General features: G+C 34.8%; 1 protein-coding gene across 15 annotated transcripts in view; it reads right to left on the bottom strand.

The window, feature by feature from the left end:
* Positions 1-1,841: 1,841 nt before the first annotated feature.
* LOC144973749 (uncharacterized) overlaps positions 1,842-13,741 on the bottom strand; it is a 98,943-nt gene continuing 87,043 nt past the window's right edge. For 8 of the 15 annotated variants that reach the window (XM_078916583.1, XM_078916588.1, XM_078916594.1 and 5 more), the window contains 8 exons: positions 13,099-13,219; positions 12,098-12,241; positions 11,520-11,649; positions 10,949-11,035; positions 10,130-10,277; positions 9,684-9,710; positions 7,422-7,538; positions 5,030-6,332 (listed from right to left, as the gene is read on the bottom strand). In XM_078916583.1, the coding sequence (XP_078772709.1) occupies positions 6,214-6,332; positions 7,422-7,538; positions 9,684-9,710; positions 10,130-10,277; positions 10,949-11,035; positions 11,520-11,649; positions 12,098-12,241; positions 13,099-13,219 (893 nt within the window). In that variant the 3' untranslated portion in view covers positions 5,030-6,213. Of the gene's footprint in view, positions 6,333-7,421; positions 7,539-9,683; positions 9,711-10,129; positions 10,278-10,948; positions 11,036-11,519; positions 11,650-12,097; positions 12,242-13,098; positions 13,220-13,741 lie in introns of all 15 variants that reach the window. The other 7 variants (XM_078916584.1, XM_078916589.1, XM_078916587.1 and 4 more) reach the window with 1 other exon arrangement.

Raw genomic sequence — 13,741 nt, 5'->3', positions numbered from 1 at the left:
AGAAATTCCATGGATAGTCTAGATATCAATGTGTCCATTTTGATACTAACGAAAAATCCCATCCAGGCACAAACAAAAGATCCCGATATGAAGGAAACACTCAAATGTTCACAAAATACAATATAGATAGTAAAAACTAAAAAGAGATAATTTACAAATGAGGAAAATGTTATCTCTCCAGAATAAAAACATGAACAAAATAAAAGGAACTACTACTATCAATTCAACTGCCTCCCTCTCAGTCTCTCAGCTACGGATCGCATGCCAGAACAAGAAACAGAGCAATGCAACTCAAGAACAAAGACCAGAGCGACGTGGAAAGGGAAAGCATTTATAGTGAGATAGAAGACAGTAAACATGGCCCCTCTGTCCACTATGGAAAGTCAAAAGACCCCGCCAAGACCCGGAGACTGACCGAGTCATTCAGTTTAGATGATGGTGAAGAGGAAGAAGAAAAAGAAGAAGAGGAGGAGATAGATATAATATTTGACTGGTTTGTTTTGAAGGGTTATACGGCGCTTGTGAGACATTTAGGTCATATCAGCGTTAGTAAAGGAAGACAAAGGGGAATTGGTTCAAATAGGGAACAGGTGTAGATTCCAAGAGCACACTATCATGTACTTTAGTTTGAGATCACCGAAAGGTCTTATCCTGACACAAGCACAGGTCCCCACTCAAATGTTTACAAAGCATAATATATATGTAAAACAAACAAAAATACATGCATAACAGAGAGATGATGTACAAGACAAAAAATATCATCTTCCAAAACTAACTGTACATTTGACTGCTTCCCTCCCAGTCAGGGTCAGGACAAAACCAAGTAATCTCATTCCAAGACAAAGATAGACATGTTGGAAAACGGGTATAGGGGGACAGAATACAAATAAGTGCCTCCCTGCCTGCTATGGGAGGTCAGGAACTCCATCCAGTCACCAGCACAGGATCCCGTTAAGAGGAACACACCCAAATGTTTACAAGAGATGAAGTGAATAGAAAAGTGCCAGAAGACAATAGAGAATACATTGTTTTAAATGTTTACGTAACAAGCACACAAGAGAGATGATTTACAAGGGGGAAAATGTATCAATTCCCAAAACCAAAAAAAAATCTGAACATTTGACCGTTTTCCTCCCAACCAAGGACTGAGGCAAGGGTCAGGGCAAAACCAAGTAATCTCATTTCACGACAAAGACAGAAAGCAACGTGGAAAGCAGACAGGAGGATATAAGACAAAGCAAGTGACCGGTCTGCTCACTATGGAATGTCAAAAGACCCAACCCAGTCTGTAGCAACAATCTTTAGACAGAACTCCTGTTCCAGGACAAGGACAAAAGCTTCCTGGAAAGGGTCAAAAATAAGGAGGAATAGAGGAAAGGGCAAGAGTTGACCCCACCAGTAAACGGGGGTGGGTTAGGGTTCCATACGTTAACTATATGATCCACAGGAGTAGCAAGTCAGTAGATTGAAAAAAAAAAGTGCCCTTGCATGCGGAGTTAAAAAGAAAGACCGCTCTTCCCCCCCCCCCCCCCCCCCCCCCCAAAAAAAAAAAAAAAACAAAAAAAAACAAAAACAAAACAACAACAAAAAAAAAAAAACAAAAAAAAACCCCACAAAAACAAGTAAAAACAAACCACAGAGTTAAGCCCGGTCCATAGCAAAGCATTAAAACTTGCTATTCAACAACCTCGGGTATTTTGAGAGGTCGGAAAAATATCTTGCTTGATCTGGTTTTAAAACCAGTTCATCTGGTCAAGCCGAGTGTTCTTCAACCAACCAAGCCACTGGCACTCCATGAAAACTACTTACAAGTAATAATGCAATAAACAACACGAGGGGTATTGAGTATTCTAGACCATTTTATAGTTTAGCACAATATGAGGTTTATTATTTATAGTCAACAAAACTAGGTTAATATTTTAGTCTGAATTGGTTGTATAATGATTTACATAATATTTCATGTATATATAAAAGAGAATGATACAGATGTCAACCAAAAATCTACACATGACACATAACACAACACATCAGCCCTCGCTGACATTTCACATCTCCACTTTTTTGGTTCAACAAACGTACGCTCTGACAGGTGATAGACAGATATCATTAATCTGTATCGGTTTTCCTTGTTTGATATTTCAAACATTCTTTATCTAACACCCATCTCAGTTCAAAATTGATTTTTAAAAACCTTTTGACTTAAGATTAAATTGTGATCCTCGTCAAGAAGAATTTTAAAGGATAATTTCTATGTGGGATTTGCCGATACGATTTTTTAAAAATCAGTACAGGCTGGACACATTTGAGTGAAACAATCGCAGTAACACCGTATGGGAATTCAAGCCAAAATAACCTGTCCTTTACACGTGTTAAAACATGATATTTAAATTAAAATATTTTCTGTTACCAATATTAGTTTTTGCACATTGATGTTTAGTATGAAATGAATAGGAAATCCAATAATTTGGATGATGAAGTCATATCACAAGTCACAAGTATATGTTACAACTATTAGGCGACATTTAAACATTGTAGACAATCACAGGAAAACAAACCCCAAATCACAACACTTATTTAAAAAAGACAACTTTCCCTAAGAAAAGGAACAATATGAAAAGAAAAAAAAGGTACCAAAATAAGAATGGAATTGTAAAATAACAAATATCAAACAGGTATACCGATTAAAAATAAAGTAAATTATTCAAATTTATATTTAGTTAATTTATTAAATTAATGAGTGCAATGCCCTATTGGTCAAATGACGAAATACTTCCCACTAAATTCTACCAGACCAAATATTTAATTCAATCCCCAGTTAATAAAATCTGTAAACTTTGTCATATGATTATTATAGAATTGATCAATTACTTATATCACAACACGTTGCAATTGACACTAAGTACACAGTCAGACAGTTGACATAAAATTAATTCACTCTGTCTTATTTCGTGGATCTTAAATCAATAAATTAAAAACAAAAAGTGACAAATTGTCAAACAGCCTTATCCGCTCGTTTTATTTTTTTTTCAGAAAAAAAAAGTCTTGTACTGAAAAATATATACACAGCTAATGATTAGTAATTGAAATAAATAATATTTATTTCTTAAGTCTTCATTCATGTCATTAACAAAATTTACAAAATATTCTATAAAGGTATTTTAAAAAAATTAAAAACTAAAACAGTAAAAATAAAACAACAAAAAACCCCGAATAAAATTCAATATTGAGTGAATAGAAGTGATTTGTTGCATTCTTGTCGTCTTTGAATAAACTGATTGAAGATGAGGCCATCACCTAGCAAGCAGGCCAAAATATGAAGCAGATGACACAACAGTATATATATACCATCTCTATAGACTATTAAAAACCTTCATCTCTGAACGTTAACAAATCTCAGTTTTCTACAATGTGCGAGGACATCATAGTGGTCCGACAAGAGCATTACAATGCATTGTGGTTATACTACTTCCTAATTCCATTCACTGATTACTTCATCTGTCCAACAAGAGCATTACAATGCATTGTGGTTATACTGCTTCCTAATTCCATTCACTGATTACTTCATCTGTCCGACAAGAGCATTACAACGCATTGTGGTTATATTGCTTCCTAATTCCATTCACTGATTACTTCATCTGTCCGACAAGAGCATTACAATGCATTGTGGTTATACTGCTTCCTAATTCCATTCACTGATTACTTCATCTGTCCGACAAGAGCATTACAACGCATTGTGGTTATATTGCTTCCTAATTCCATTCACTGATTACTTCATCTGTCCGACAAGAGCATTACAACGCATTGTGGTTATATTGCTTCCTAATTCCATTCACTGATTACTTCATCTGTCCGACAAGAGCATTACAATGCATTGTGGTTATATTGCTTCCTAATTCCATTCACTGATTACTTCATCTCTCCGACAAGAGCATTACAATGCATTGTGGTTATACTACTTCCTAATTCCATTCACTGATTAATTAAGTAAGTTTAAGTTTAAGGGTTTTACGGCGCTTGCAACACATTAAGGTCATATCAGCGCCAGTAAAAAGGAAGAAAATGGGATAGTAAAAAGTTCTAGAATTACAATAAAGCATCCCAGAAAAGGGAAGACAAAGGGGAATTGGCTCAAATAAGAAACGGGTGTAGATTCCAAAAGCACTCTATCAAAGTACTTAGTTTGAGATCACACAAAGTCTCATCCAGACACAAGCACAGGTCCCCGCTAAGAGGAACACACTCAAATGTTTTACAAATCATATATAAAATAAAGAAAGCATAATACAGTGCGTAACAGAGAGATGATTTACAATGAAAAAAATATCATCTCCCAAAACTAACTATACATTCGACTGTTTCCCTCTCAGCCAGGGGACCGGCCAGGACCAGGACAAAACCAAGCAATCTCATTCCAAGACAAAGACAGAAAGCATGTTGGAAAACAGATATAAGTGGATAGAAGACACAGCATGTACCCCCCTGCCCACTATGGGAGGTCAGGAACCCCGCCCAGACTGATTAATTCATCTCTCGTGGTTTAACTATATCAGACTACAACTTCATGGACAAAAAAATTGTGAAGATTTTCCATAATCACATCCAGATATATTTTATCCAATGCTTTTAATACGACATATAATTTATGATATGCAAGTTGGTATCACCTGGATACAACGGAATAAAGTTTATACTCTCAAAATATGTGGTTAATAAATAAATAAATAAATAAGTAAAACCCAAGACAAATATTTTAACCAGTTATCGTTCTCAATAAAAAACAAGTGAAGTATCTTCAAACAGTCGAATTACGTGACGATATGTTAGAAATGAATACTATATTATTCACATTTTACATCTGATTTTTTAAAAAAACGAATGCGAAAATAGGCAAGAAAACCAAATAATCACAACCACAGTAAAATAAAACTGAATTAGCAAAAAAAAAAAAATTGCATGATAATCATAAATATTACTTATAAGACACGTGTTTCTCAGAACTTATTTTGCATACGTTAGAAATTTTCAGCAGTTTGTTTTTTTTTTTAACAAAGTAGAAAACATTCAAATTCAAATATTTCCTTTCTGGGTGTAAACTTGAATCCATAAGAAAGCACATATCCAGTAAACAAACCTTTCTAATTTGTCTATGCCTTTGAGAATTTTACAGCTCTTACAAACTATGAACCCATTACAAGCTTTTGTGTTTACGATTTGACTGATGGGAAAAGAATTTTATCAGAAACCTAGAATTATTTTCTCCTCACAAAAGCTGCATAATTATTCACATTTGAAACAAACTCGTAGCAACAAGTACTTGATCAAATACTACAAACTGAAACTCTGACCAAAGCATTCATCCTTTGACTTGAATGAATATACACACAACATAAAATTAAGTAACTTATTCATTGAATGACACACACACTATTGCATATTTCCATTTTACCCTCTTGGCTACGTGCACAACTATTGCTCTTATAGAAAAAAATCCATTACCTTACGATAAGCAAAACATTACTTTATATTAATTGTTGTAATATAGACATGATTGTATGTATGTACAATTTAACATATATTTATTTTCGATTGTCATTTGCATGTAACAACATTAAAAAAAAAAAAATTCCTTCAGTCATTACGTGGAAACTATCTCTGATTTAACTTAAAAACATTGGGGATACACTTTATAGCATCACATGAAAATATGACCTTCTCAAAAAAATTTTTTTGCGTGTGTATGAATTTTCTTTCTTTTCTTTTTTAATTCTTATCAATAGACTTGTGCCTTCCTAATTCACAATCATTATTGTTATTTCACATTAATATGTGAAATATTTTCATAGAAAATAAGTGTGCCAGATGGACACACTAAGATGGATTCAAACACACACACTACACACACACATATAGAATCTCCTACATCAAATCTCCAACCCCATCCCAAAAAACCCCCCAAAAAACAAAAACAAAGCCCAACAGATGTTCAGATCTGCTTGTCTTCATCTCAGCATATGATTGATCCCAGTCGGGACCTGGGCAAAACCTAGGGTGTCTCACTCCAAAACGACAGAGAGTCATATTGAAGTGGAAAGCAGATATGGTCTAAAAAGAAGAGATTTAAAGACAATACCAGTGCCATCCAACAAAAGCTTAACCTTTTTATACAACATCTGCAATATTCGTCTACTATCCACAATAATGCAACATGACCCTTCAACTCTTTGGTGACCTTGACCTTCTGCCAAGCTTGGAGAGGGATGGCTTGTTTGCTACTATGGTTTTCCCATCAAACACGTAAGGAAGTGAAGGGCTACTCTTGGAGCGTCGAAGGTCTAGGAACAAAGAAAAAAGGAAAGTTATTGAACGCTGTTGACAAATGGAATGTATCAAGTTTTTGATCCTCCAATATTTCATTAATCTATTAAAGATTAAATCCAGTACCTGTTATTGGTCATAGAAATAATTTATTGGCATCAAATCAATGGTGGTTGTCTTCATGCCTGGTAGTGTTAGTGCCTAATGTGTGCTATTCCAGTAGTCTTTCAGACCCATAGAGCTGAAGTTTATCCCGGTCTATATTGCATGAAACGGACAGTAGCAATTGCTTGCTACCCTTTGGATAGGATGCTAATCTATCGCAAAGTACTTTCCACTAGATCTAACAGACCCAGCTACCCAGTGGACAGCAAAGAGGTGGGTTTGAAAAAAATCTTGACTGCACCTGGGATCGACCTTGGTCCTTTTGCATGTGAAGTGAGTGCTCTACCAACTGAGCAATCAGACCCCCTATACCAGTGAAATAGAAACATTTCGTTGTAGAATGTCGCTCAAAATGGTTGCTTTGAATCAAGATCTTTGTCTAAATGCCCAGTAACAGCAGTCAACCAACAATCAATTTTATCCTTATTGCAAATGAAAAGACTGATATATTTCCATCCATATATCGTAATAATATTGAGTCCCAGTGCTGATTGTCAGGATTAATGACAAAAATAGTGATATTTGGACCCCGTGTGGAGTCCCTAAGTATGGCACTTTACATAAATTGTCCTGTTTGAAATGAGAATGAATAGATTGGAGTGGCCGATATTGAGGAGTGCAAGTACAAACCAGGTGACTAAATATTGTATGGATGGAAATATGGTTCAAATGGTTTGCTTGAAAAATAAACACAGCATTGAGGAAAGCACATTGGAAATCCATGGAAATATATTATATTAAATTTAGGGCAGAGAACAAAGGAGAAATTGAGGGTGGGGACATTTGAATCCCCTATAAAAATATTCCAACATGCCCATTTTTTCCTCTTCCTATTAGCATTAAAGTAACCATCGTGGAAAAAAAATAAAGATTAATTATTTTCTGGATTTTAAATTTAGGCGATATGTTAACTTCATCTTCAACTATGTAATCATCATCACCTTTAGGCTGTATGTGTCGACGCCTGTTTGACTCTCGACTGGAATGATCAGAATCTTTACGAGGTGATGTGGAAGACTGTGGACTGGGACTTCTGGCTCGCTGGTGGAATGACGGGGCTGGGGAAGTCGTGGAAGAAGATACAAGTTGACTACGTGTCATGATGATGTAATTTATATTTTATTTCAGGCAAATTGAATCTAAGCTACAAAAATTCCAAATGTGTTTGATAGGTTTCTGAGGTTAAAATGATGGAGACTATTATTGTGAAGTTAAGATGATGATGACGATGACTGTGCTAATGATTATGATGATGATGGTGATGATGATGATGATGAAGGTGATAATGACCGTGATAATGATTATAATGATGATGCCGATGATCTCATCACCATCATCATGAGGATGTAAAGAGAACATTTAGGAAACAGGAGGATTCATCAATAGCCATTGAAATTGTTTTGTTGAAAAATAAAATTCCCTTTATTATAGAGAAGCGTCAGCTGCAGTGCAGTGCCGCAAATTGAGCTGGGCAAGGTGACTTGCTCAAGGCCATACAGCGCAGCAGTGGGTGATTGAAACTGGTACCTTTCGAAGCAAAGACTGTACCGCTGACCACGCTGCCCCAACTTCTATTTTTAAAAAAAAGTCTTTTCAATGCATTCTAACGGCAGAATATTACTATGCCTAAAAAGAAAGACACAAATAGTATGTGAAAGCCTTACAATTACAATGCAACATATTCATTAATAATAAATATCAAAATAATTCCATTTCACCATTCAATCTTTTTACCTCTGTCTAATTTGTCAATATTCTATAAGTTTTATTGAGAACACGGAATTGAATACATTGCAACAATTTGAAACAGATGCATTCTAAATGTTCAATGAGCATGTAGGTTCATCTCTGGTCTCAATAAATTAACAAAAATTGATAATGTATTTGATTTTTTAAAAATATTTAAATGAGTAAAGCTTTAAATATCAGACAATCTCACATACAAACACCTTAAACCACTCATACTTCCACCTAGGTAGACAAACAAACAAATAAACAAAAATCCCAGAATAACCAAAAATGAAAATAAACGGAAACAAAAGAACAGCACAATAACATTTTCTTCATATTTGCTTTATGACGACATGACAATTCAAAAATTTTTTAAATCAATGATTTCAACAAACTGTTTTCTGTGAGATGTATCCAGTTATAAATTCACTGACACCAATGACATAGGCTACATCAATTTCACTTCTTCAATAAAGAAAACCTCCACATAACTTTTGTTTTGCTATTACTCAGCCGTAATTGTGGCAATTGTGTGCTTAAGCGAAAAATAGAAGAAAACAAAACTTAGATAAAAAAAAAAATGATTAAAAGAGGGTGAAGAGGAAACTGCTGGGACTTAGGGCAAGCAGTAATTTTGTATCAAGGTTTGTGAATAAAAAAGTGACATTTAGATTGGACCATGCCTTGAAAGCATAAACCTGCATGCCTTGGGGTGATTGGAAAAACTAACTCACACTCACACACACACGCACAAAAAAAAAAAAAAAAAAAGAAAACATCAACACCAACAAAAAGATAGGAACAAAAACCCATTATATATTGAACAGACGAAAACATGTAATTAAAGTGAATGTAGACAGAATTCTTTTTATTCTTTAGGCCTTGGTGATTTCGTGCATTATTCTAAACGGAAGCCTCCCTCACTCAACGCACACAATAATAAAAACAATTTTTAGTGAAAAAGAAGGAAGAGGATGAGTAGGTGAACGAGGAGGAGAAGGACAGGACAAAGAATTGGAAGAAGAAAAAGAAGACAAAATAAAGCAGCTGCTAGGAACAGAAGTACTATGAACCTTTCTCTGATTAAAAATGGTTCTGTGAAAAAAAAAACCCAAAAAAAAACAAACCAAAAAAAAACGTTTGTCCTACTAAAACCGAAAACAAAATACAAAATCAAGAAAAAAATCAACATGAAGAAAAAATGATGATGAGTTGTAAGAGAAATGCGCAAAGCCATGCATTTCTGGATTTCAGTTAAGCTATGTCAAAGCTTGTGGTACAGATGTCAACATTAACTATCCAAAAACAAATTTTAAAATAAACAAAAACATAACAGCAAAACAAATTATAATAAAAACGAATGAAAAAAAAAAAAGAGAAACCCAATAAACATGGAACTAAGGATTGGAACAAACAAAAACACAAATAAACTGAGAATTAGCACACGGCATGGCAAAGGCAATGGCAATCACCCTTGATGTTTGTCGTAGACTCCCACTCTAAAATAGAAAATAATCATAGGGATTGGGAGATGAAATATTGGAACTTGACATGTATTTGACCAAAAAAAAAAAAAAAAATCCCTACATTTTATCCCACTTCATTTCACATAAAACTCTATTCCAAGAAATAATTTATTTTAAGAAAAGAAAAAAAAAAAAGAAACTAACAATAAAATAAACATTCCCTCAAAGACGTATATCAAATTAATTTTAGATCACCAGATTCGTAATGTACGAATAAAATGACAACATATACTTTCCGCACATATTGCAATTTGAAATCCTTAGGTATTTTGAATAGATAAAACTGCATTCTTAAAGATAAATGTTACGTATTAAAAAGAAAAAGATACTTCAGTCATTGAAATCGTGTAAGAGGAATATAATAATCCTATCCTATGATTTCATCTACTCACTTCTTTTGATATTTGCCTTCAAGCCCTGACTCCCAAGGACTTTGGTGAGCTTTTCCGACAGCTGCTGTATTTCCTCCTGATGTTGTTTCTTTGCTTCTCCAGCATTCTTCAACGACTGCATGTAAAGAGTCATCGTCTGTCTTTGCTCCTACACGACGGACACAACAGTTCATTTAACACTGGTATTGCAAACATGAATTTTAGAATTCACGTAGTAAACACACTTTTAAAAACAGCCTGTCATTCATTGAGGGGTTTTCTACTGCCTTATTAGTAAAGCACTGAGTTACAAACAAAGGAACCCATTTCAAAGCTGTGGTTGGGCAAGAGGGAAAGTTGAAACTGGTGGAAAGTGCTTTGCGATAGACTAGAATCCTATCCAAAAGGTAGCAAACAATTATTTTTACATCTACAATTGAGGCTAATGCAAATTTAACAAGAACTTTCTTTCAACCTTTGATCTCCAATGCACCAGGTCTAGTCAACTGGAAGACATGCTCAGAATTGAATTTTTAGAATTGGCTGATATGTTTATATTTCGTAAAACTTTAATTCTAATGATATTTTCAATGAAGCAACAACGTGTGTACTTTAATGATATTCAATAATTTTACGTGTAATGGAATTAATTTTACAGCCACGAGAATTTATTTCATTAAATAAAAGGAAAACAATTTGATTCTAATGATATTTTCAATGAAGCAACAAAGTGTGTACTTTAGCGATGTTCTTTAACATGTAATGGAATTAATTTTCCAGCCATGAGTATTTATTCAATTCAATTCAAATGAAAACAATTTGTTTCCTCATTTAACAAACCTCTGTAGTCCTTTGAAGACTATTTTCTTGTGTCTTCACTTGGGCTCTCAACTTCTGAAGCTCAGCATCCTTCACTCGTACCATTATCTGGGTGGAACAGGTAAAATGATTCAACTTTATCATGGATGCATAAGAGAAGAGAAAAGTTAAAAATCCCACAAATGTCCATTTTCTCATAAATAAAAAAATTAAATAATTAAAAATAAATGAATAAAATAATAATCGGAATAAAGATAAAAGTGATGCACTTTAAAAAATATTTCAAAAAATAAAATCAAGTTTAAAAAAGGAAAAAAAAAAAAGAAAAGAGAGAGAGAGAAAAAAAAAAAAAATTATACCAGAAATAATGTTGGAATTATTAACTTAACTCTCTCGAGTTCACCCAAACAAATTTGTTCGATTTTCCATGAATATGAACTCGAGAGATTTAACCTAAATGCTAAATAATGGGGATTGGATGCTAAACTTGACAGATTGGATAACTGTATCTTGGTGAATTGAAACATGTGTCACCTGTCCCCCACTGTATGTATCAACACTAAAATGACAGTGCTAGAATATTGGACAGTACCTTGGCATCATACAGTTCTTCCTCCATCGTGGTTGAGCCAGTGGTAAGACTACCCAGAGATGGTTTGTTCTTGATGAAGTCTTTAATGCTGTCCATCTCACGATTCAACATCTGCTCCAGGTTTGTGTTACTGTTTGAGAAAAAAATAATTAAAAATTGAGCTTTTTACTCAAGTAAAAAAAACTTTATATAATTACCTTTTTCCATTCACTTCGCCAGGTGATTGGAAAAAATGTGGAGGTTCTTTAACAAATTGAATTTCTGTGAATGTATGGATAAATATCTATGGACCTAAAACGCCTTCAAAATAACAAAGAATTAAAATCAAAGGAAGACCTTATGAAATTAGCATCCACAGCAAAAGACCGTGAACTGTGGATGGAATTGACACAGATGATTAGAGAGGCAGCAGAGGCATCCCAATCGGATGATTAGGAAGCGAAAGGCCATAAGTCAGTAGGTCATATGGATAATCGGCACTCTTGATTATCTCACATCTGGTTTGTAATTAACAATAGCATGTAATCTACAAAATATAATAAATTCAAAACTTGGAAATGAGTAACACTATGACTAACCTCTGAATCAGTTGTTCTATGTGGCTTTCATAATCTTGCTTCACTTGGCCCAGCCGTATCTCCATCAGTTTGTAGTCTTCACATTTACTGCTGTAATGCATGTTCAGCTTCTGAAGCTCTTCTCGTAATTGCTCTTCCTCCTCTCTATTAATTTAAAAGAAGAGTAAAACAAAGTGATTGATTAGCTGTGTGATTGAGAATGATTGAAGGGTTTCTCTATCGGATTGATGTTTGTTTATTTTTTAAGGGTTTTACAGCGCTTGCAACACATTAAGGTCATACCAGCACCAGTAAAAAGGAAGAAAATGTTATAGTAAAAAGTTCTAGAATTACAATTAAAGCATCCAAGAATAAGGGAGACAAAAGGGGAATTTTTTCAAATAGGGAACAGATGTAGATTCCAATAGCACACTATCAGTCCCAATAAGTTCTCTTATAATTCGTTTTTCATCCAGATAGTGTTTAAAACAGTATTATCAACATTATTTTTGTCCCAATCTTGATACCTGGCCCAGAACTTTAGATTTTATGTTGTACGCCAGTCAAAGTCATTTTCAACAAATTGTGTCAGCCTTTAACATTTGACAGAAAATGTGTGTGTGTGTGTGTGTGTGTGAGAGAGAGAGAGAGAGAGAGAGAGAGAGAGAGAGAGAGAGAGAGAGAGAGAGAGAGAGAGAGAGAGAGAGAGAGAGAGAGAGAGAGAGAGAGAGAGAGAGAGAGGAGAGAGAGAGAGAAGAGAGAGAGGAGAGAGAGAGAGAGAGAGAGAGAGAGAGAGAGAGAGAGAGAGAGAAGAGAGAGAGAGAGAGAGAGAGAGAGAGAGAGAGAGAGAGAGAGAGAGAGAGAGAGAGAGAGAGAGAGAGAGAGAGAGAGAGAGAGAGAGAGAGAGAGAGAGAGAGAGAGAAGAGAGAGAGAGAGGAGAGAGAGAGAGAGAGAGAGAGAGAGAGAGAGAGAGAGAGAGAGAGAGAGACAGAGAGAGAGAGAGAGAGAGAGTGTACACTTACTGATGCCTGAGTCGTATCTCAGTGACATAGTCCTCTGTGTACATGGTGACAAGGGCTTCTTTATACTTGGATTTTTCAATCACCAACTCCTCCTCATAAGCTTTGCGCATGGCGTCCAAGGCTGGAAGATTAATGATAGGAAAAACAAAACATACTGCATATAAGTCCATACAAATATTACCATTAGCTTTTATCCATCCTTTTTATAAAAATCATCATTTATCATTCATATAACAATAAATTGTATAGGCAATAAAGCTGGATTCACTTTATACAAAATATGTACTAAATGCGAAATAAAAGATGAGAGATAATGAAAGAAAATAAGACTAAGGAGTTCACAGACTTAAATTTCTTGATCCTACAATGTTTCCATTCACATTTGAAACAAACACCAAATTTAGACTATAGACCATGCATTACAAATAGACAACTAAGCCATTGATCACTCCACAAGATTTTATTCTTTATATGGCATTCCTTGGAAAAGACTCTTTACTCACATTCTCTCAGGTGTAATATGAGTACCTGGCCGTGAACAGTGTTGTTTCTGTCCGAAAAAATTGTAATATCGCCTAACAGGCATTATGTCCTGTCCTACATGTTAAGTGTTGCTGTTGGCCAGGACCCCTGTACGTTTAGT

Source organism: Berghia stephanieae, chromosome 5 (genome assembly GCF_034508935.2).
Source record: "Berghia stephanieae isolate SIO BIC M18660-M18661 chromosome 5, UCSD_Bste_1.3, whole genome shotgun sequence".
Lineage (NCBI taxonomy): Eukaryota > Metazoa > Mollusca > Gastropoda > Nudibranchia > Aeolidiidae > Berghia > Berghia stephanieae.
This window is presented reverse-complemented; position numbering and strand designations above follow the sequence as displayed.